At 28.7% G+C, this 20,893-nt stretch overlaps 6 protein-coding genes and 1 non-coding gene across 11 annotated transcripts; 4 read left to right on the plus strand and 3 right to left on the minus strand.

The window, feature by feature from the left end:
• The first annotated feature begins 57 nt into the window (after positions 1-57).
• On the plus strand, positions 58-3,586 carry LOC114931795 (THO complex subunit 5-like). Its single transcript, XM_029303948.2, has 11 exons — positions 58-292; positions 517-654; positions 733-947; positions 1,026-1,101; positions 1,179-1,364; positions 1,452-1,584; positions 1,679-1,918; positions 2,109-2,211; positions 2,402-2,609; positions 2,785-3,082; positions 3,250-3,586. The coding sequence occupies exons 1-11, from the start codon at positions 197-199 to the stop codon at positions 3,564-3,566; spliced, it is 2,010 nt and encodes a 669-aa protein (XP_029159781.2). The 5' UTR covers positions 58-196; the 3' UTR covers positions 3,567-3,586.
• Positions 3,493-5,621, minus strand: LOC114931786 (dynein regulatory complex subunit 2-like). Its single transcript, XM_085487374.1, has 6 exons — positions 5,474-5,621; positions 5,144-5,396; positions 4,765-4,988; positions 4,298-4,690; positions 4,070-4,207; positions 3,493-3,998 (listed from the first exon to the last, which is right to left on the minus strand). The coding sequence occupies exons 1-6, from the start codon at positions 5,609-5,611 to the stop codon at positions 3,804-3,806; spliced, it is 1,341 nt and encodes a 446-aa protein (XP_085343500.1). The 5' UTR covers positions 5,612-5,621; the 3' UTR covers positions 3,493-3,803.
• Positions 5,622-5,646: 25 nt separating this feature from the next.
• Positions 5,647-9,942, minus strand: LOC114931799 (differentially expressed in FDCP 6 homolog). The gene is made up of 9 exons (XM_029303952.2): positions 9,504-9,942; positions 9,246-9,365; positions 8,861-9,064; positions 8,674-8,789; positions 8,476-8,599; positions 8,027-8,368; positions 7,743-7,944; positions 7,504-7,659; positions 5,647-7,157 (listed from the first exon to the last, which is right to left on the minus strand). Exons 2-9 carry the CDS (start codon positions 9,264-9,266, stop codon positions 6,907-6,909), a joined length of 1,416 nt encoding a protein of 471 aa, XP_029159785.2. The 5' UTR covers positions 9,267-9,365; positions 9,504-9,942; the 3' UTR covers positions 5,647-6,906.
• A 92-nt stretch (positions 9,943-10,034) lies between these two features.
• On the plus strand, positions 10,035-12,653 carry LOC114931800 (GPI-specific phospholipase A2-like PGAP3). Its single transcript, XM_029303953.2, has 7 exons — positions 10,035-10,242; positions 10,604-10,746; positions 11,134-11,286; positions 11,638-11,762; positions 11,921-12,054; positions 12,160-12,361; positions 12,512-12,653. The coding sequence occupies exons 1-7, from the start codon at positions 10,107-10,109 to the stop codon at positions 12,567-12,569; spliced, it is 951 nt and encodes a 316-aa protein (XP_029159786.1). The 5' UTR covers positions 10,035-10,106; the 3' UTR covers positions 12,570-12,653.
• A 457-nt stretch (positions 12,654-13,110) lies between these two features.
• Positions 13,111-13,303, minus strand: LOC114931816 (U2 spliceosomal RNA). The gene has a single exon (XR_003819763.1). It is a non-coding gene; the product is annotated as a U2 spliceosomal RNA (small nuclear RNA).
• Positions 13,304-13,410: 107 nt separating this feature from the next.
• Positions 13,411-15,613, plus strand: LOC114931787 (vesicle transport protein SFT2A-like). 4 transcript variants are annotated; one of them, XM_029303937.2, is made up of 6 exons: positions 13,411-13,585; positions 14,479-14,596; positions 14,759-14,776; positions 14,919-15,088; positions 15,240-15,357; positions 15,426-15,613. In XM_029303937.2, the coding sequence occupies exons 2-6, from the start codon at positions 14,528-14,530 to the stop codon at positions 15,552-15,554; spliced, it is 504 nt and encodes a 167-aa protein (XP_029159770.1). In that variant the 5' UTR covers positions 13,411-13,585; positions 14,479-14,527; the 3' UTR covers positions 15,555-15,613. The 4 variants fall into 4 exon arrangements, with proteins under 4 accessions (XP_029159770.1, XP_029159768.1, XP_029159771.1 ...); XM_029303935.2 differs by lacking the exon at positions 13,411-13,585 and adding an exon at positions 14,076-14,298; XM_029303938.2 differs by lacking the exon at positions 13,411-13,585 and adding an exon at positions 14,076-14,260.
• Positions 15,614-16,760: 1,147 nt separating this feature from the next.
• LOC114931785 (importin subunit alpha-like) lies at positions 16,761-20,434 on the plus strand. Of its 2 annotated transcripts, none has more exons than XM_029303933.2 (8): positions 16,761-16,960; positions 17,231-17,363; positions 17,588-17,904; positions 17,974-18,229; positions 18,580-18,718; positions 18,812-19,170; positions 19,278-19,610; positions 19,875-20,434. In XM_029303933.2, the coding sequence occupies exons 2-8, from the start codon at positions 17,280-17,282 to the stop codon at positions 19,971-19,973; spliced, it is 1,587 nt and encodes a 528-aa protein (XP_029159766.2). In that variant the 5' UTR covers positions 16,761-16,960; positions 17,231-17,279; the 3' UTR covers positions 19,974-20,434. The 2 variants fall into 2 exon arrangements, with proteins under 2 accessions (XP_029159766.2, XP_029159767.2); XM_029303934.2 differs by having other exon boundaries at positions 17,288-17,363.
• Positions 20,435-20,893: the final 459 nt, after the last annotated feature.

The raw sequence follows: 20,893 nt of genomic DNA on the forward strand, positions 1-20,893 counted from the left end.
GCGCCGCTACTCGAAATATGAGCGAACTAAAATCGATGTCACGTGACTGATTTAAGTTAACTCATATCCCGAGTAGCCGGCGCTGAAACTGGCGTGTGATTTTCTAACCTTGTTTTATACCGCATCATTTCTTTACAATTTAGCGTTTTTCCGTTATATATAAAAGATACACATCTTAGAATCTAATTGATTAAAAATGGGTAAGGAAAATGAAACGGATGGTACGAAAAAAAGGAGAAAGTCTGTGAATGCGAGCGGTGGAACGTCCCTGAAAGACGGAGACATGTACAAGGTATAAAAATACCAAAAATTATGATTATTTGTTAATTATAATAAAGAGTCAAGAAGTAGACACAAAATATATATTTTTTACTTTTATAAATTACACCTAAGTATAACAAAAAATGTCAAAGATTATAATTGTTTGTTAATTATAATGAAGAGCTAAAAGTATGTATAACAAAATATATATTTTTTAATTCTATGAATTACACCTAACTTATATCTAATTTCCAGATAATAATAAATTACGAAGAAAAGGAAGCTAACGAGAGGTTACCAGAAGATGATTCCGAATGTTTTTTAACGACTTGTGACAATATTCGAGCAGCAATGGCTAAAATAGTTAAATTAAAATCCAGTGGGGATGCAAATGTTTGTAACAAAGCTTACACTAATGATTATCATTTATTTATTGTTTAGTTGGTAAATTTAATAAAACAAATATTTTAGGCAAAAGATGAAATTCGTGAATTACAAATTCAAACATCTCTGGCGTTTGTAGAATTGAAGAAGCTAAATCGAATGGAAAAGTTTCGAACAAAATGTGCACGTGATTCTCTTGTAGCTGCGAAAAGCAGTGTAGATAGTAGACATTTGCATTTGCAGAATCTGTTGTATGAAGTGATGCATTTGAAAAAGGAAGTTGTCAAATGTCTGCAGTTTAAGTGAGTCTCTGTATTTTTATGTAGAGGGAAATCTTTATTTTTTAAAATTTTTAAATAAAATAAAATCTTTCAATCTAGATCCAAGGACGAATTGATAGAACTTGTTTCAGAAGAGGAATTTTACAAAGAAGCTCCAGAAAGCATTTCACGATCTGTATACAAATTTTTCATATAGCTAGAGTAAATTTAAATTAATTTCTTTCTGCAATACATGTGACAAATATATTTTAGGAAATAACAAAAAATAATCCTCATCAACTGAGATTAGCTCGTTTGGAGTGGGAATTGACGCAAAGAAAACAATTGGCAGCATTGTGTGATGAACTAACAGAGAGCAAAAAGGCAGTAGCAGCCAGTATTGAGACAAAACAGACTCGTTTAGATAATCTTGCACCACAACTACGTTCTATATTGGAGGTAAGAATTTATTAGTTTAAAAAATATATACAATGTGTTTTTTAAATATTTATATAAATGACAAATTTTTATTTTTTACATTTTCAGGCGAGCAAACCGTTGCAAGAGAGCCTCGGATTACCTTTAGATAAAATTCGTCAAGAGCATCAAAAAGCTTCATTACTTGCATCTCCACTTTATGTATTATATGCAAAAGCATCTGCCTATAGGGATGCTTATGGTATAATTAATATAAATATTAGATAATTTAATATACATGTATCAATGCTGTTTATGAATTAAAATCTCATATTGTTTCTTAAAATATTTTGTAGATAATACATTACTGGTCAAAGTAGAAGGTGATGAAGATGAAGCGAAACGCGCAAATAATCAGGATGGTTTACAAGAGTCCGACTCTGATCCTGAGAATCAATCAGAAAATATTGTAGAAGAAATGCCTGTGCATAAAAAGAGACATCATAGATTATCTCGGGAAGCTAGGCAGGAAGAAAAGCGGTCCAAGTTGCTGCAACGACACCCGTTGCACGTAAAAATCATTATCGTATTAAAAAGTAAGTCTTGAATAAATATTTATGGTCCATGAAAATTAGTTCAAAATGTCATTAAAGTCTAAAGTCTAATTTTATTTTAACATTTGCACTTGTATTCTAAAAGTGTAAAAATAAATAAAATTAAATTACATTTTGAATATTTTTAAAAATCTTAATTTAAATCTTATTTTGTGTAAAATTAACTTTTCAGATGAGACAAAGTTAACTCTTTGCTTCTATTACATGATCCATTTAAAAGTTATTACAGTGGAGTCAAAACTCGAAACGGAAGAGTTAGGAGGTATTAGTGCTGGGTATGTAAAATTACTAAAACTTTTTTTAATTTGATATATTGAATTACATAAATTTCTAATATATCATTATGAAATATATAATTATTAGATGTATAATTATGAAAGCATACTTTTTTCTTTTTTATTTAATTATTTGGGGCAATTATTTCTCTTTCTCTGGTTGTGTTTAATTAATTAATTTAATTAACAGAGACATGCTGGTATCAGAATCAATTCTTCGTGAACTATATCCGCGAGACTCAGGATTGGAGAGTCCGAATCCCGCTAATCAGTATCAACTGTCACGGCATAATTTGGGCTCATTTTCATCTTTGGGATTAGGTATTCCCTACAGATGGGCACAAAGAATGGCTGGTCTGCACTTTGTTTCCTCTGATATGAATGAACAACAACAAAAGGTACATATAATTGAAATGTTAAAAATAATTTATTTAAAATTAAGTTAATTTTTCGGTTTTTGCATTCGTTAGAGTAAAATATTTAAAAAATAGTTATAACAATTAAAAATAATTTTGTTCATTGATTAGATCAGCTAATCTATAATATCTAACTAAAATTTTATTTTATTTACAGCTTACAAGTCAAGAATTGGCACAAGATTGTGTTGAGAGTGTGTTGAAAGAAATCAAACGGCGTGTAAAAGCGCGGCTAGATTTATGTACGGAAATACGACTATTGGAATCTGGTAATCTACCGANCTATATCAGCACGTCGGATCCAGTGCCTCAGAAAATCTCAACATCATTGCACCGATTCACGACTATGACCTGGAAGAATTACTCGAATTATATCGCTTCACCAGCATTCTGTCAACGGGGATTAGTATCGTCCGTAGATATGTTTTACGAAGCTACACTTCGACGTGGCAGTAGTATGACAATATTATTATTTACTACGAATATAAGTTTAATAATAATTAATATTTACTAAGAATAAGAATATATATTTATTTATTATAATTAAATATATTTTATTTATTATAATATATATAAGAAATGTAATAATATTTCTAGACATTAAGATTTAAAATGTTTTTAGGTGAACTTGTGGCAAGAATCGCCATCAAGCCAGATTATCCGAAGCTAGCACCAGTATTTAGCGTAAGCATCAGCCCAATGGTACAAGCATCCCCTGATATCATCAGAGATATCGAGAGAGAAGTCAATGTGATGTGGACAAAGTCTCCGACATTGACGGCGCAGATACAACGGCTGAGGGCGTGTTTCGACATTTATCTAGAAACTGAAAGTATGGCGCCAAAGGAAAAGATATTTTTCCATCCTGTGAAAGGGCGGACTCGTGCTCGGCCATACAAATATTTATCGCTCGGAGGAGGAATTTTTATTCACCGTTGAATAAATTATTTGTAAATATATTTATTCTTTCATTTTTTATTAATTCCTAGTGTTTACAAAGATTATAAACTTTTAATTTTTTTATTATTTTAATTCTTGAAGAAATTTATTAAAAATTTAATTTTGATTTTAAAATATTGATTAATATTTTTAAAATATAATTGGTGGATATTAAATCACATCTTTTTAATTAATCTTTTAAAAAATGTTGATCTTTTTGTTAGAAATATATTCTGTTTATACAGAAATAGATGTAAGTAGTCGCGCAGTCGGAGTTCTAGAAACAGTTAACAGATAAGTTCGCAAGGTGTTTCTCAGCTGTTTATTTTCAAAAGACAGCTTATCGCATTCTTTCTTCATTAAGATATTGTCAGCTTTAATGTAATTAAATTGTTTCCAAAACTTCTCCAATTTAACGAACGGCTCTGATATCTACACAAATAATCGTACTATTTAATCTTATTTCAATTGAATGTTTTTTTCTTACTATGCAAAATACTCACGCAGCTCGAGGAAGCTGTTGTAGATTCTGTATCGCGTAAAGTATATTTCTGAACAGTCAGTGAAAACGGTTCCAAACTCGAACACATTTTCAACAACGAAATTAATGCCGAACCCTTCTCCGAAATTCTCTTCAATTCCTATAAATTAGACAATCTTAAAAATCCATTTATAAGTAGTTAAATAAAAATAAATAAAAATTAGATTAAACTGTTATCGAAGTTTAATACTTTTAGAACGCTGGTGCTAATAATAGTCAATTTTTTCAGTTGAGTAGAATCCAGTATTCGAGTCATGGAAAACTCTTGTCTCAAGCTTTCAATTTTCTTTTTTATTTGCACAATCTGATCCTTGCATTCCGTTATACTATACTCCCGCTTTTGCGATAATACGTGTGTGCCCTGTTTCAAATTCTTAATCATGTCTTGCAACTGTATCTGTAACTTTGGATATTGCGCTACACTCGCATGATGAGCATCGTCTTGTTCTTTCAGATATTCATATTGCTTTCTTTTATCTCCTGTATTGTTCTCATATTCAATTATCGTTTCATTAAGCTGTCGCCACAATTCCTCGACCTCATTGGAAGTGTATTGCATCAAGCGTGATAAAGAGTCTTCTTTCTAAAATATTTTTACAACTGAAAAAACATTAATATCTACCATATACCGACAATGTAATAATAAAATATCTGTACCAAGTATACAATGCTGTATACGTTAATGGCGTTTTGTATTTTTGTTTGCATCAATTTGCTCCCTATTTCTTTATCTTGTCCAACAATTATATTCTGCAGTTGATCGCACAGCTGCTCTAAATCCCTTTGCACTCTCTTTAATTCGTTTATCTCGTAGGTAGCGATATGATTACGTTCATGTGTAAACGATTTATGCATATGCATACATTTCTGCTTATATGTTCCTATTATAATATCCATAATTAGCAATATCTTTCTTCAAATAAGCAAATATAAATTAAATTTAAATTAGGATGTTATTCTCAAATTATATAACTTAAAATTAAAATATTTAATTGTACGTGCTTATATTTTGCATATGACTTATATAATAAATTACCAATTATTCGATCAATTATTTGAATGTGAGCCTTTTGTAATCTTCTATGATCCATATCAGTTATCTCTAGTTCGTTATATAAATGCCGTATCACGAAATCTTTTGTCTTCATCATGCGATCAAAATTTTTCCAAAGATAGTCCACATTTTCATAAAGTTCCTTACATTTTATTCGGCGTAGAATGAATCGCCATTGTTCGTTAATCTTTGCGGTGTTCAATCGCGAGAACGCTTCCTCGCGTTTCAGCTTATTCTACATTTCACAGATTTATTTATTACAAAATTATTGCATTCTGCTATTTATTTAAATTGCATTTTAGTTTAATATACCTTGGTAAACGCCGCAATCAATTGTTGCTTACGTCGTTTGCTCTCTAATTCTAATTCAGCTCGATGTTGCAAATAACGAGCGCGTTCTTCATCGCTCATGCGAGCTAATTTACTTCCTTTCCCCTTTTTCTTCGGCATTTTACAATGAATTTAAAGCTTACAGTCTTAAATAATTAATATTTAAATAGTTTATTCTTAACAAGATACAAATCTTCCGGAGGAATAACGATAATAAGACTAAGTTAGTGTCAGTCAGATGAAATACTTGTTTGATCAATAATGATCGAGTTCTACTTGATACAAGATATTGCGTTGCTTATAAAACGTTATAAAAATTGTATTTGACTTGAGACAAAGTCATTTCCACTGGATTATAATACTATAAAATTTAAATTTCAACAGGTTAATAAGAGTCATAATTATATATATATATATATAGCCCATTGAATTTTAAATTTGTACTTTATATTGAGAGCATTATTAACTTAATTAATAATATAAAAATTCTATTTGAAAATTTTAATTATTTTTATAAAATGCTATAAAAATATTTTCACACATACATATGTGTGTGGGTTAAAGACAATCTGTATATGTTTCAACAAGATTAAATATAAATTCGTATTAAATATATTATATCATTCTATAATAACGCGTTTGGAACAAAAAATATATTTATATATATTCTTTTATATATCAAACGAAAATTGTATTTTGCAAAAGATAGTATTAATATTTTATAATTATTTTATAAAATGTAAATGTCACATTATTTTCGGGACAATGATTTTATTCGAGAAATAATGAAAAATATTCAAGAAAATATGTGCATATACAACATTTGTATTTGTATATGCAATTAAATACGTTTTTACTAAAATTGCAGCAAGGTATCGGCAAGGTAAACCATCATATCTTAAAATCTTAATCAAAGCTCACATGAAGATTTTCGTATTCTTCACAAAGATATAGCATAGTTGCCCTGCAACTATATTATAGTGAATATTTCTACACGGAGAGAATTTTCTCTTAGAATTTACCCTGAAAATCATGGAAATCGTAGGATAATATGGTAGGATAAAATTGAAAGAATTTTATAAGAGTATCTGATTAATATTTACCACAATAAAAAATATTAATAAATATGTAGTAAATTTTACTATGTACATAGTAAAATTAATCGAGTATATTTTATATCTTATTGTGGTAGATATTCATATTTTTATTGTGGTAAATATTAATCAGAAAAACTTATAAAATTCCTCCAATACCATATTGTCTCACCATGATTACCATGAATTCAGGGTAAATTCTAAGAGAACATTTTTTCTGTGTATAAGCTCTTTGTATTATTCTATTTGGTGGAAGACTTAAATGCAAGTCAGATAATATAAATGCATTGATTTTTTAAGCTCTCAATGACGAAATGCGTGTCAAATATTTTTTTGCAATGTCATAGCCCTGTTATCGATATTTTCCATAGAAAGTGGTCGTTCATTCGTCGTTGGTATGAAGCTTTGTGTACGTCTGATCCTTTCGTTTCCTCTTAAAGGACGTGTCACAATTTCCGTTTCCAGTAGAATTTGAGCCTCTTCAGCGCGTTTCACTTTTTCGCGTGCAACACGTAACTCAGCATCCAAATGCTCCCTTTCCATTTCCAGTTGTTGAAGTCGTAATTCGGCATCTAAAAATAACAATATAAAATAAAAACAAAATCTTAAAATAAAAATATAAACAAAATAAAATTAAAATGTATAAAATAAAAACTAAATACATTAAAAACTGAAATTAAACTTTAAAAAATTTGAATTAATATATAGCTTAATGAAGCTTTTACTCCTTATCTCTCTTTCCCTCTGACATACACAAATTTAATTAAGCTATTAACAAGAAAGAGTAAAACAAATTATTTAAAAAAATATTAAAAAATATTATAATTAAATATTATAATTATAATTATAATTAGAAAATAATATTTAATTATATATGCAAAACAATTAAATATTTTTTTTATATTCTAGATCTTATACCATGTAATTGCTGCTCGTTTTTCTGCTGACTTTGTTCAAATTCCTGTCTTTTCATCTTCTCCATCTCCAATAATTCTTGCTGTTCCTGTTGCAGTTTTTCTAATTGTTCTCTTTTTTCCCATTCTTCGCGTAGTACCCTTGCTTGCAAATTTCGTACTGTAATATATATTTAAATTATACAACTTTACAAAAACATGCACATATTGTGATATAAATTAAATACATAATATTCTTCTTACCTATTTCTTCATCACGTAGAGCTTGTTTTTCTTCTTGGAGCAACAGTTCTAGTTTCTGTTTAACATCTTCCAATTGTTGAACTTTGGCACTTTCCTCTTTTGACAAAGCTTCTAATTTTCGAGCTTGTATTTCAGCAGCGATTCTAGCTTGTCTCTCATGCTGAAGTTCCAGTTTGGTTTCTTCTTTTTCTTGTTTAGTAGCCTAGTAGCAATACAAAACGTTTGGAAAAAAATTCTTTCTAAAACTATTAATGTTTTTTTATTCATTTTTCTGCAAATCTTACTTGTCGCAAAGATCTTCTTTGATTAGCCAAACTCCTCTGATAGCCGATTTTTTCGCCCGAATGCTGAATGGCCGTTTGCAATGCTGCAAGCCATTGCAGCCTACCTTTGTGATCCTCTGCCATTAGCTCTATACATCTGTGTTCAGGTGTGCTGAGAACGAATCTTCTATCAGGCTTTCCATTGTTTGCCACAGAGTCAGCCCAACAGTTAGCATTCAATAATATTAACCCAGATGGTTCTTTTTGGTGTGGATCCTTATAATATGTTAATTCACCAGGGCGCAGTACAAACCAAAAGTATCGCAGTGTTGGCAGTAGAAAACCTTTTTTCATCAAATAACCCTGTGCAGTAAAAATAATTATAATAGTAAAAAATAATCTGAATATATGTAATATAACAAATTCTCTTATAAAATAATTTTCTTAGTTTACTTGAAATTTTAACCAACCTTTTTCACTACATTTTCCACATAAATTTGGTATAGATCATCAATAGCTTCTGTTAATGCCACAGTGTCCAAGGTATTGCCACCACTATATTTAGATTCAAGAACCGCCAGGAATGTGGAAAACCTTTTCGAAAAATTTTTTATGAAGAAATTATGTTCTTTGTATTTTTATTATTGATTATATACGTGAAATATTACTTAAACATTCTGATAGCTGCTGATAGAGCAGAAAAGTCCATAGAATCCCATTGTAAACCCAAGGACATTGCCAGATGAGATGCAATTCGTGCTACCTCGTCACCATGCATTGTTACCTATAATACAAATATAATGTTGAATATCTAATAGTGAAATGCATTTGTTTACAATGGAATAAACTACCAACCAGATGAAAATCTGTTGCATTTGGATCTGTCTCAGCTAGCAAACAGTAAATTCTAAATAATTGATAAACACTATGGTTTTCAAAGACTGGATGGGATCTTTCCAGATAGTTCTTTTTACAGACCAGCCAACAGATTTCATCTATTCCTTCTTCCAGTCTTTTCAATGTGTGTATAGAGGTAGCATCAGTTACAGAAGAAAATACCTGAAACATTTAACAATTCTGTTCAATTGAATGCAGTAAAGATAAAACTAATATTTTAAACCAAATATTAAAAGAGAAAAATATAAAATAACTTGAAAAAATAAAAGAAAAACATTTATTCTCTAAAATATTATGCATCTAAAAATAATCTTGATGATTTTTTTGTTAGAAAATGCCTTACCTCTTTCTGTAAATAATACATTTACTGATCAAATGTCAAGCTCAGTGTACTCCGATAATGTTCTAGACCTTTCTCCACACCATATAAATCCATCAATGTACCGATATTGGCTGTCAACACCTGTGGGCAGATCAGATTGTGAGAGGATACATATCTGATATAAAAATAAAATGTGTGATATAAGATCTGACAGGAATCGTCAGGCGATGTAGCCTGAGCTGGAGGTTCTTTCGGCAAATTTTCTTCTAAAAAATTTACCTTCAACTTCGACTTTGCCACTGTGTTGACATCATCGGCCTGCAGTGCGTGAAACGCATGCCAAATACTGTTGCTGAGGTTCTTGAACAGGTGGGCCATCGCGTTTGACAGGTGGGCCGACTCGGTTGACAGCTAGCCAACAGGTGTTTCTCTCTATCCTTCTATCGCGCCCCTACGCATCTCCTCAATTATTCCTAAGCGCATATCTCATTATTCTCACTCTCACTCTCTTTGTCTCTCTAAACGGCCGCGCGAATCATCTGGTATTCCCTTCCTCGCGTTTTTGACAAAATACCAATCTTCCTTCTTGATAGAATCCTTACTATTTGCCGTAATCTCACGTTCTCGTGCTAAAAATGATCATCAAGAATGACGCATATTGTATATTTCATGCGTGAAATTTTTCCCCTCCTCTTCCTCGAATCTGCTTCTCTTTATCTTCTTCCACACACATGAACATAGCATCATTTTAAAAGAGAGAGAGAGAAAATATCGCAATATACTGCAACGCATGCGCATTGCGATTCTACGTGCTTACAATAGCAGTTTTCAGGGATTGCTGTCAGTTTCAATTTGGTTAGGTTATGATTTTGACGTATTGGCATGTCAAAGTCGGCATGGATCCTTCTGTTAATTTTTCCAGTCTTTCTATTTGGAAATACGGTTGGTTCAATAGGTGACAAATCACAAATATACAGGCAATGTCTGGCATCGTGTCTCACTAGGAATTGCAAAAATGGTAACAATTGATTTTGTACTTTTTTTTCTCGTTGTTATGGTTAATTAATATTTAAATTAGTGTTATAATTAAAGTCTTAATATATTCAAAGTATTTAACAATTTATCGATTGGAAGAAAAAAATTTTATTTTGCATATATATATATATATATATATATATATGTGTGTGTGTGTGTGTGTGTATATATTATATAAAATTTACTGAAAATATATCAAATTTATAAAGTTTTGTTGCTTTAGCTATGTATATTCTTTTCTACATATAAAAATATTTTCTGTACATCCGATAATACAGAGAAGAATTTAGAGATAATTATATTTGATATAGTTTTTAATTAGATATATTTACAACATGTTGTAGAAACAACTTTTAAGGAACAACCTCCTTTATCATTAATTTTGCTACATTGGTCCTGCAAAGAAGATTGCAGTTATACTTGCACATGGAGGACCGTTGACTCTTTTGTATCTCATGGTTTAAAAATACCACAGTTCCATGGAAAAGTAAGTAAAATGTAAAACTATATAATTTTATAAGAATATATTTAAATGCTATAATGAAGAATCATGTTATACAGAAAATTGAAACATTACAGAAAAATATTTATCATATATGGTTTGTTATACATATAACAAAACTTGAGTGTAAACATTAATAGTCTGAGGAAACAAAAATATGTAGTACAACCACACATAGAAGAATATTTATTTCTATAAAATAAATTTATATAAAATCTTTTTCGTGTAATATCTTGATTTCTGTATATGTTAATCTTGCACAAAATTTTGCTCTTACAGCATTTATAACATTCTATTTTTCTATATTTCTATTTTCTATTTTTCTATATTCTATTTATATATATAATACAAGAGTCATTCTCACATTTGTAGTGGCCATTTATCCGTCTATTTGGATGTCAGGAACCTGCCTCAGTTTTATTCTCTGTATTAAATTTTTATGCACATTGGTCAATGTATCAAAAATTTAAAAGAAGAGCAGATAGAACCAACCCTATGTTTTATGTTTGGAAATATTTCAGTATTGTAAGTATATTCAAGAGTGTCTCACATATAATAGACTTTTCACCTTAGATTTAAATTATAATTACAGCCAAAAAGCTTAATCATAATTAACAATAGATAACAAATATCAGCTTCAAATTCGTTTTAAGGAAAATTCCAATTTGATAACCAAAGTCATAAATAAAAAATAACTTTACATTTTAAAATTCTGCAAATTAATGCATCTTATAGGTAATATATTTTTTTTCAAGAAAACTGTCCATTGTTCTGCAATGATATTTGTCAATTTTTGTAATTCTAGTCATATTAATCTTTCTATGTATGACTTTTAACAATCAGCACTCTTCAAACTAATCTATAGTTTTATTACAGATATGCTTGAATGGATGGTTTTGGTCCACTGTATTTCATTCACGAGATAGACCATTTACAGAAGCCATGGACTATTCTTGCGCATTCAGTATGGTACTTACACTGTTATATTGCATGCTTTTAAGGTAACATGCAATAGCTTCATTCTTTTTGTCCACAGTCTTCAAAACTATGGAACATTTTAAATTAATTTTATAATAATATATAATATTTAAGAAATATACAAAAATTTAGTCTGCAATATATAATGTTAAATTTAATATATGTGTTGATTATTTTTTAGGATAACATACAAGAAGAATAGAGCATTTGTTATAATAACTTGCGGATATCTAAGTATTTTATGTATACATTTATCACACTTGTGGTCAGGCAAAATTAATTATGGTTATAATATGATGCTTAATATAACAATAGGTAAATTTTACATTGTTAGTTAATAGTAAAATAATTATATTAAATATAATATATATTAAATAATTATACTAAATTATTTTAAACATGAAATTGTTATGATTTAAGGTTTGACAACCTTTGCGATAACAATGCTGTGGTGGTATTTTAATCACAAGTTGTCTCATGTGTACTTAATCGGTTGGTTTAATACATTGGTCGTATTTGTGACTCTGTTAGAATTGGCAGATTTTCCTCCTATCTTTTGGATCTTCGATGCTCATTCTTTATGGCATGCCAGTACTATTCCCTTAACAGTGTTACTGTATAGGTAAGAAAAATAACAAATTTATAATTATTAATTTACAAACATAGCTATTAATGTTAATTAACATACTAAATTTTAACTATTATCAATTATTTTATAATAGTTATAAACGTGTACACACACATTATATACATATATATCTTTGTTTTACAGGTTTATGATCTCAGATTGCTGTTACTTGAAAACACATTACAATAAATTACATCTCTAGATTTTAATTATTATATTTAAACAAATATATTTTTAAACATGAATTATGTATAGATATATGTGCAATAAATCTTTTTACAATATATTTTTTATAATATATATTAATACATAGCAAATCACACAAGTAAATCATTTTTAAGTAAATCAGAAATTATATATAAATTATAGTAGTCAAAGATAAAAAAATGAGAGCTTTCGCGCGCGTAGCAAATATTAATAACTAATATTTTTTTATGATAATATAAAAGCAAGGAACAATATGTGTATACAGTATTTGAGAATTTTTGTATTTTGAAATATTGTCCCACACTTCCAGTCTGAATATAATTCACAAACGTATACGATATTTCAAAAATAAAATTAATATAAAATTAATAAAATAATACTACTAAAATGTCTGAGTACTGCTATTAGATTTATATACGCGTAGCCGGATATCGATTTTTTTCGTTATTACCGAACAACGTATAATACTATCTTTACTATTTTGTGCGGTTTAAAATTCTAGTTATTAATTTAGCTAACGAATTATTTTTTGGATAATTTATTAGGCCGTTCCTAGCGGTACTGCAATGCCAGGCCGACCCGCGGCAGAGTCGGAGCAAGCTCCGGTCACCCGCCCGGTTCCAAAAATCAGTTTAATATTCTGAATCCCCTATGGGGATTGTATCAGATATTAAGCTGATAAGAACAGATACTACACTTTGATCTTAGCTCAGAGAGCCGAGAAGCGATGCCTTGCAACGATTCGAAACGTCTTATATACCCTATTTGAGAAATTTCACGTACGAGAATCGCTTGTTTCGTTGCGCAACGTAGCGGTAGCGACCGAAACTATCGTGCGTCTGCAGCCTGTAGCCCGCCAAATTCCTAACCTATCAGTCTGTTTGTGACACTGTACAATAGTTATTTATATTTTATTATTGATAATTAATTATTATTTTAGCATCGCTAATTAACATTGATAATTAACACCGCTAATGAGTATATCTGATGCTTAATACTGGCACAAATTGGGTTAGTATTTCGCATATTTCTGTCATTATATACCTATTTCTATTTCTTTTTCAACTTTAAAAAAATATATATAATATTGAAAAATGTTTTTTTAACATTTTCCTTTAATCAATTTTATCAATTTATTTTTTACAGTTTTTTTTATTTTTTATTTTATTTTATTTTTTTTTTTTTAACGAAATGAACCTATAATTGTGAATACATGTAATATAATTTTTTATGGATTAATTTGTCAAATATACATATTAAAATCTCTACAGAAAATATATATATATACTATTACTATTTCATATTATTTAATTTATAATTAACAACATTAATTAGTTTAAACCAAGAGGGTTAAAATAATTAAAGAATTAATTTATGTATATATATAAAATAGATCCATATATGGAATTATGCTCATTTTCTTGTACAAGAATTTATATACACATATATATTTCTCTTAAATATTTTGGAGAAATTTGTCATCAAGTTATATATAGAGAAATGATTATCTCTTTGTTTCGCAGATTGTGTGTAATATAATGACGTAAATCGTAAATTAATATCTCCCCTTTCTCCGCTCGACCCTTGTCTAGAACATCGTCAATGCAAATTTTTCCAGTTATTTTTTCTCCTTATGAGAGTTGAAAAGTGTCTTCAAATTACATAGCAAACACACCTCTTACGAAAGTAAACGAGACACGTATATACAAAATATAACAGCGCATGTAATTTCCACAATTAAAAATTCATATGTATAGATTATTTGCTCGATAAATCAAAGTGACACGTGTAATTCGAAGTTTGTTAAGGAAACGCAAATGTTTCGTTCAACTATATAACCTCGTATTTATAACCTTATATTGAATAATATCAGTAAATTTATGTTGATGAATTCGATATTTCAGTTTTGGAGAAAATAATTACATAATTCGTTGTCATTATTGAATTAAAAAAATGGATAAATTGAGAAGAGCCCTAAATGGCAATGAACGATGCGATGAGGAGAGTGGTATTATTACACAGGTAATTACATTTCTTATAGTATCAGTACTGGCTGCATTAATTATAATTACTTTTTTTATATATTATTTCTATGAAAATCCAGTTTGATATATACATTTCTATATAAACATAAACTTATAAAAATTATTATTTTAAATGCTTACATCTGATCAACGATGGAAGGTTGATACGGATTTCACGGTAAATTAATAAAGCATTGCTACAAGTATATATATATTTTATATATACTTGCAACATCTGCATACATTACATATAATTATAATGAGTTGTTATTTTATATGAAAAATTTTAGAAGATTAATATTTTTCTCTGTTTGACATAGGTTATGGATCAAACGACATTAAGTTGGTCTACCAGGATAAAAGGTTTTGCAATTTGCTTCATTGTAGGCATATTATGTTCGTTTCTTGGATCCTTTGCGCTGTTCTTACAGAAAGGCCTCGCTGTATTTGCTGTATTCTACACTCTAGGCAATATTATTTCTTTAGCAAGGTAAAATGCAAATTATATTTACACAATTGTATGATTCTTACACTTTGGTAATAACAGAGTGTATGCTACATTGATATTATTACAACAATGATATTAGATCATTTCATATTATTTATATTAAATATTCAATATGTTAATTTCTGTGTTGCAGCACATGTTTCTTAATGGGTCCATTCAATCAACTTAAGAAGATGTTTGCGTCAACAAGATTGATTGCAACTATATTAGTGTTTACCACTATTGCTTTGACATTATTTGCAGCTTTATATGTAAGTATTTTCTATTTCCTATTATTAATATCTTTCTGAAAATGTTTATAATATATTTCTATTTTCAGTTGCACAATCCTGGTTTAGCTCTCTTATTTATAATTATTCAGTCACTAGCTATGACATGGTATTCCTTGTCATATATACCGTATGCTCGTGATGCCGTCAAAAAGACAGTGGAATCTTGTATTACATGAGAAAAACAATCATTTTTTTTTGTATCAAAGTTTGTTATATAAATATTATTTAAATTTTACAGTGCCTTCTCTGACACTTTCATCACATAATATTTAATGTGCGGGTTATACTCAACTCATTTTGTAAGAGATAAATATTAAGCTATTAAAGATTATAAATTCTATAATATATACAAGACAATACAATATTATGAAATATCTTTTGTATATTACAAATGATATACTTAATTCCATATAATATGTACCTAATATATTGCGCTACTTGAATTGTGGACTGAATATGGACTGAATTAATTGATACACAATGTAATAATAAATATTAAATATTATATATTTCTTAACATTGGTTACTATTGTTAGAATTTAATAGTATAGAATTTCTGTACTGTGTATATTGTATTTTTATAAATTATTAAAGAATGCATCACATTTTAATAAAGTATTATACTAAGCACATAAGGTATTTTCTTGACAAATTTAATATTAAAATATAAAATCGTTAATTAAATGATATTTGTAATATTGAATATATATTTCTATAATTTATATATATACCAAGGAAAAAAATTGTCCATAGTATATATTATATATAATCATATAAAAATATATATAATTATATGTAGAATATATTCATGTATTCTTTTTCATATAAGAAAAGTAATTAGAAAAATGATTTTTATCTTTTTTTTAGGAAAATAAAGTTTATAATAATCCAATTGCAAACTTTATTGTTTTTAAAAAAAGTGAAAAGTATTTTTTAAATGATTTTTCACTTATTTTTATTTCTTCTGCATAAACATATAAGCGAAAGAGATTATATATAGATATATGTAATATATATAATTATATATATTTATAAATATGAGTCGATATTATATATGAACAATATAGTGTACATATATGTGTGTAAAATTTAATTAAATTTCTTTGGCTGATAGATAAAGAAGTACACAATAAAGGGATAAAGATAAAAAATCATTGAATTTTAATTGAGTTCAATATAATTGGCCATATTTTTTAATATTGGAATTATACTAAATTTGTGATATTATTTCAATTTTGTAATAAAGCGTAATTTTTTATTTAAAGTATGTAAATATATATCTCACAGGGTCACTTCACAATTTGAAATCTAAACGTTGGAATATTGTCCACCAATCAAATTGCGCGAATCCATATCGAATGGCTGACGATTCTCTCGGGAGACAAATTGTAAACAGCAATATATCTCTTTCTTTTTTTATCTTTGACAGTAGCAACAGGTCGTATGAATGCTCTTTATTACCAGAAGGACGAACGAAGGGAATTGAGAAAGTTATATGCGAATTTGCGATTTAATCGTACTGTGATTTGGCTTAGGGAGGATACATTTCAAATTGCAATTTCTCTCGGCAATCTGTATACAGGTAACATATTAATCATGTTCAATGCAAGTTGTTTTTTCCCTGTATTAAAAAGATTCATACAAAAGACACGTGCAATCATTCGCCTGTAACCGTTATGATTAGGATAAATTTGAAAATGAAATGTAGTTTTTAAATCATCTACGAATCTGTATAAAATTCGTAAAAATTCATGACCTTTTCACATGTATTTTGCCCGGTTTATTCCTTTTAAATATGTTGCATCATTATTATCTTGTTATTTTATATTTTTTTTACTCGTATTATAAACAGCAGAGCCAACTATAACTTCGAAAAAAATCGAAATATATTCAGTCCATTTATGTACAGCGACGAAAAGATGCCTTCTCGAGAAAAACAAGGCCATGGGCGTATGGCAGAATTTAAATTTACCAATAGACATGAAGTAAGTGAAGAAAATTATTCTCTAAATTTGTGTATCTTAAATATTCAAAAGGTTTTAAAATAGCAACATTAAAATATAACCTCTTGATTTCATTGCTATTTCAACAATATTAAAATCTTATTCAACTTTGTTTTCATTCTTTATGTAGAGTACATAAGAATATTTTAACTATTTGATTCAACATTTTATACATAAAATGTTTGACATATATATATATCTTTCAGGAAGCACGAAGAAGAAGGAATGCATTGTCAGTAGAGTTACGTAAAGCGAAAAAAGATGATCAGTTATTAAAGAGACGTAACCTTGATACTGAAGAAGATTTATTAACTGTATGGGACCAAAATTTTGTTCCCCCTATGCCTCAACTTTCTATAGATGAAATCGTAGAAGGTATAAAATCATCAGATGAAACAACACAAATGATAGCGACACAGTCTTGTCGAAAGTTATTAAGTCGAGAAAAAGATCCTCCTATCAATGATATTATACAGCGTGGCATAGTACCACGTTGCATTGAGCTCTTGGATTGCGATCATAAGTATGTATATGTGTAATAGCTGATTTTTGTGTATTAATGTAAAAATAATTTTCTTATTTTTGTGCTTAGCATTCGCTTGCAGTTTGAAGCAGCATGGGTATTAACAAATATAGCTTCGGGTACATCCGAACAAACACAAAGTGTTATAAAGAATGGAGCTGTACCAAAGTTGGTGAAACTACTCAAGTCCACGTCACCTTATGTTAGAGAACAAGCAGTATGGGCTTTGGGAAATATAGCTGGAGATGGACCACATGCGCGCGATTTTATTCTTAGACACGACGCTCTAAATCTTTTACTTGAGTTAATTAAACCTGATGCTTCCGTATGTAATATATTTGACATATATAGCACTATCAAATATCAATTTTCTTTATTTTATGACTTTTTTTCTCTAAAACTTTTGTTCTTATATTGCGTGTTTCATCTTTTACTTTGATTTGCTCACTTTAACAGTATTAGTATTATTACCTAAATACTAATGAAAGAATAATGCAAAAAAAAATTTTAACTTAGAAAAAATATATATTAATAGCTAAAAGAAAAGAATATCAAACGAAAATCAAAAAATATCAAAGAATATCACAGGATTGACTTTCTCTTATCTTTGAAATCTTGTTTTTTTTTTTTTTTTTCTAATACATTAATACATTTTAATAATATTTTCAATAACAGGTGACATTCATGCGCAACATTGTTTGGACTTTATCTAATTTGTGTCGAAATAAGAATCCACCTCCACCCTTTGATTTGATCAAACCTGCTCTCCCAGTATTTCATCGTCTACTTAGCAATACAGATACAGATGTGCTTGGTAAAACATTTGCATGTTTTATTGCATTATATTTGCATTATACTAGTGAACTCTATATCTGAAGAAGGTATTTATGTTGTTATTTATGTTTAGCTGATACTTGTTGGGCACTTTCTTATCTTACTGATGGTTCCAATGACAAAATACAAGCGGTATTAGAAACTGGCATTGTACCTAAACTCGTAAATTTGTTGACATCAAAAGAAGGAACTGTCCTTACTCCAGCATTGCGTGCAGTTGGGAATATAGTAACAGGTAATGATCTTCAAACGGATGCTGTAATTTCTGCGGGAGGATTAGCACATCTTGGTGCTTTGTTGCGACATCAACGTCCTAATATCGTGAAGGAAGCTGCTTGGGCGATCAGTAATATTACAGCTGGTAACATGGATCAGATTCAACATGTGATAAATGCTGGTTTGATACCAGTATTGATAGAGGTTCTTCAATTTGTAAGTGTGTTTATGCATAGAAAATAAGGAAATAATCAGCCAAGAGAATTATTTCAACAAACTTTTGAAAGAGAATTTTATTAATAAATGTTGATATATTTTCCTAGGGGGATTATAAAGCACAAAAAGAGGTTGCATGGGCTATAACTAATCTGACATCGGGTGGGACAATCCAAAATTTGGCTCAGTTAGTACAGGCGGGTGTATTGACACCTTTCTGCAATTTATTGGAAACAAAAGATTGGAATATTATTATTGTCGTCTTAGATGGCTTAACGAATATTTTGCATGCTGCTCAAAAAATGGGAGAAGTGGATCGACTTGCTATGATGATTGAAGAATGTGGAGGATTAGATAAATTAGAGCTTCTGCAACATCATCAGAATGAACAAGTTTATCAAAAATCTATGGCTATGATTGATACATTTTTCTCCGAAAAGGTTTGTAATACATAACATTTTGTTTACAAACCAAAACTAGTGTAATAAGTTAACTAATGTAATAATAACTTATAGAAAATAATCAGTGACGACTTCTATTTTGTCTAGTTTAGTTTTTTGTGCTTTAGATCTATTTTTTATCCTAATAGATTAATTTTGTGCATTAAAATTTTGAGATTTCTGTTTTATAGCCATGATGTGTATGAATTATAAATGCAATAAAAATTTCTTTTTACTTTCTCTTTAAAAAAAATGTTTTTTTAGGATGGTGAAGAAGCAACACTTACTTCTAAAGAGAATGCTGATGGGCATCTTGAATTTAATGTAACGGAGACTGCGCCGACAGATAAATTTCAGTTTTGAACATATCTATCTCTGGATCTGAAAAAGAAATACTGTAAGTCGAATAATATGTAAATACATACGAAACTTGATTATCGATTTATTGTAACTGTCCAAATAGTGATAATGATTTATAACAAAAATTCTAAAATTGGTTATTTGTTTGACTTATAAATGTTTATTCAATCAAGTTTGAGCGATTCACGAAGTGCCAGAAAAAAAGGAAAAATATTTAAATTGATTATTTAATAATTTATAAAAAAATAAGCTCATCTCCTTATATATTTTATTATAAAAAAGGAATTCTATATTCATTGCATATATAATTATTAACGAGACTAGATAATTAAGTATCGTATGTCTTAGATATTTTTAGACATAAATGAAATTATCTGTTGTATTAATTTTGTAAATTAGAAATTTCAGAATTATTGATATCATTTCTAAAGTGCGATAAAAGAGTGTTTTGTCTCAAGGCTTAATTTGATTTGAGTTTGCTTTTTTTCCTTATATTAGCTTAAAGAAAAAATTATGTGTGACTTTATGTATTTTATTCTTTCTTCTTTATATAGAAAATGATCATTGTATGGTTATGTGAGTTTTCTTCAAAATCAATTATATTTTTTTATGTAAAATAATTTTATAAAGGATTAATTAACAAATTTTGATAATTTACAGGAAAAAATTCATAATTAAAATTAATAAAATAGTGATTTATTGTTCATTATAATAATCTGTACAACTTTACTATGAAAAAAAAGTTCAACACATTATTTATTATTTACTTTGTACTTTTTTAATAAAACGCCAATAAATATTTATAGATTTCATTATTTTATCCTGTTATTACACTTTTTAAGGAAAACTTCATTAAATAGATTGATAAGAGTAATAGCAAGTGTCTGATATTTAATTATATATTCTCATGCGTTTATTCGTTT

This window comes from Nylanderia fulva, unplaced genomic scaffold (assembly GCF_048542155.1).
Source record: "Nylanderia fulva isolate GAGA-0341 unplaced genomic scaffold, ASM4854215v1 Scaffold54, whole genome shotgun sequence".
In the NCBI taxonomy this organism is placed as follows: domain Eukaryota; kingdom Metazoa; phylum Arthropoda; class Insecta; order Hymenoptera; family Formicidae; genus Nylanderia; species Nylanderia fulva.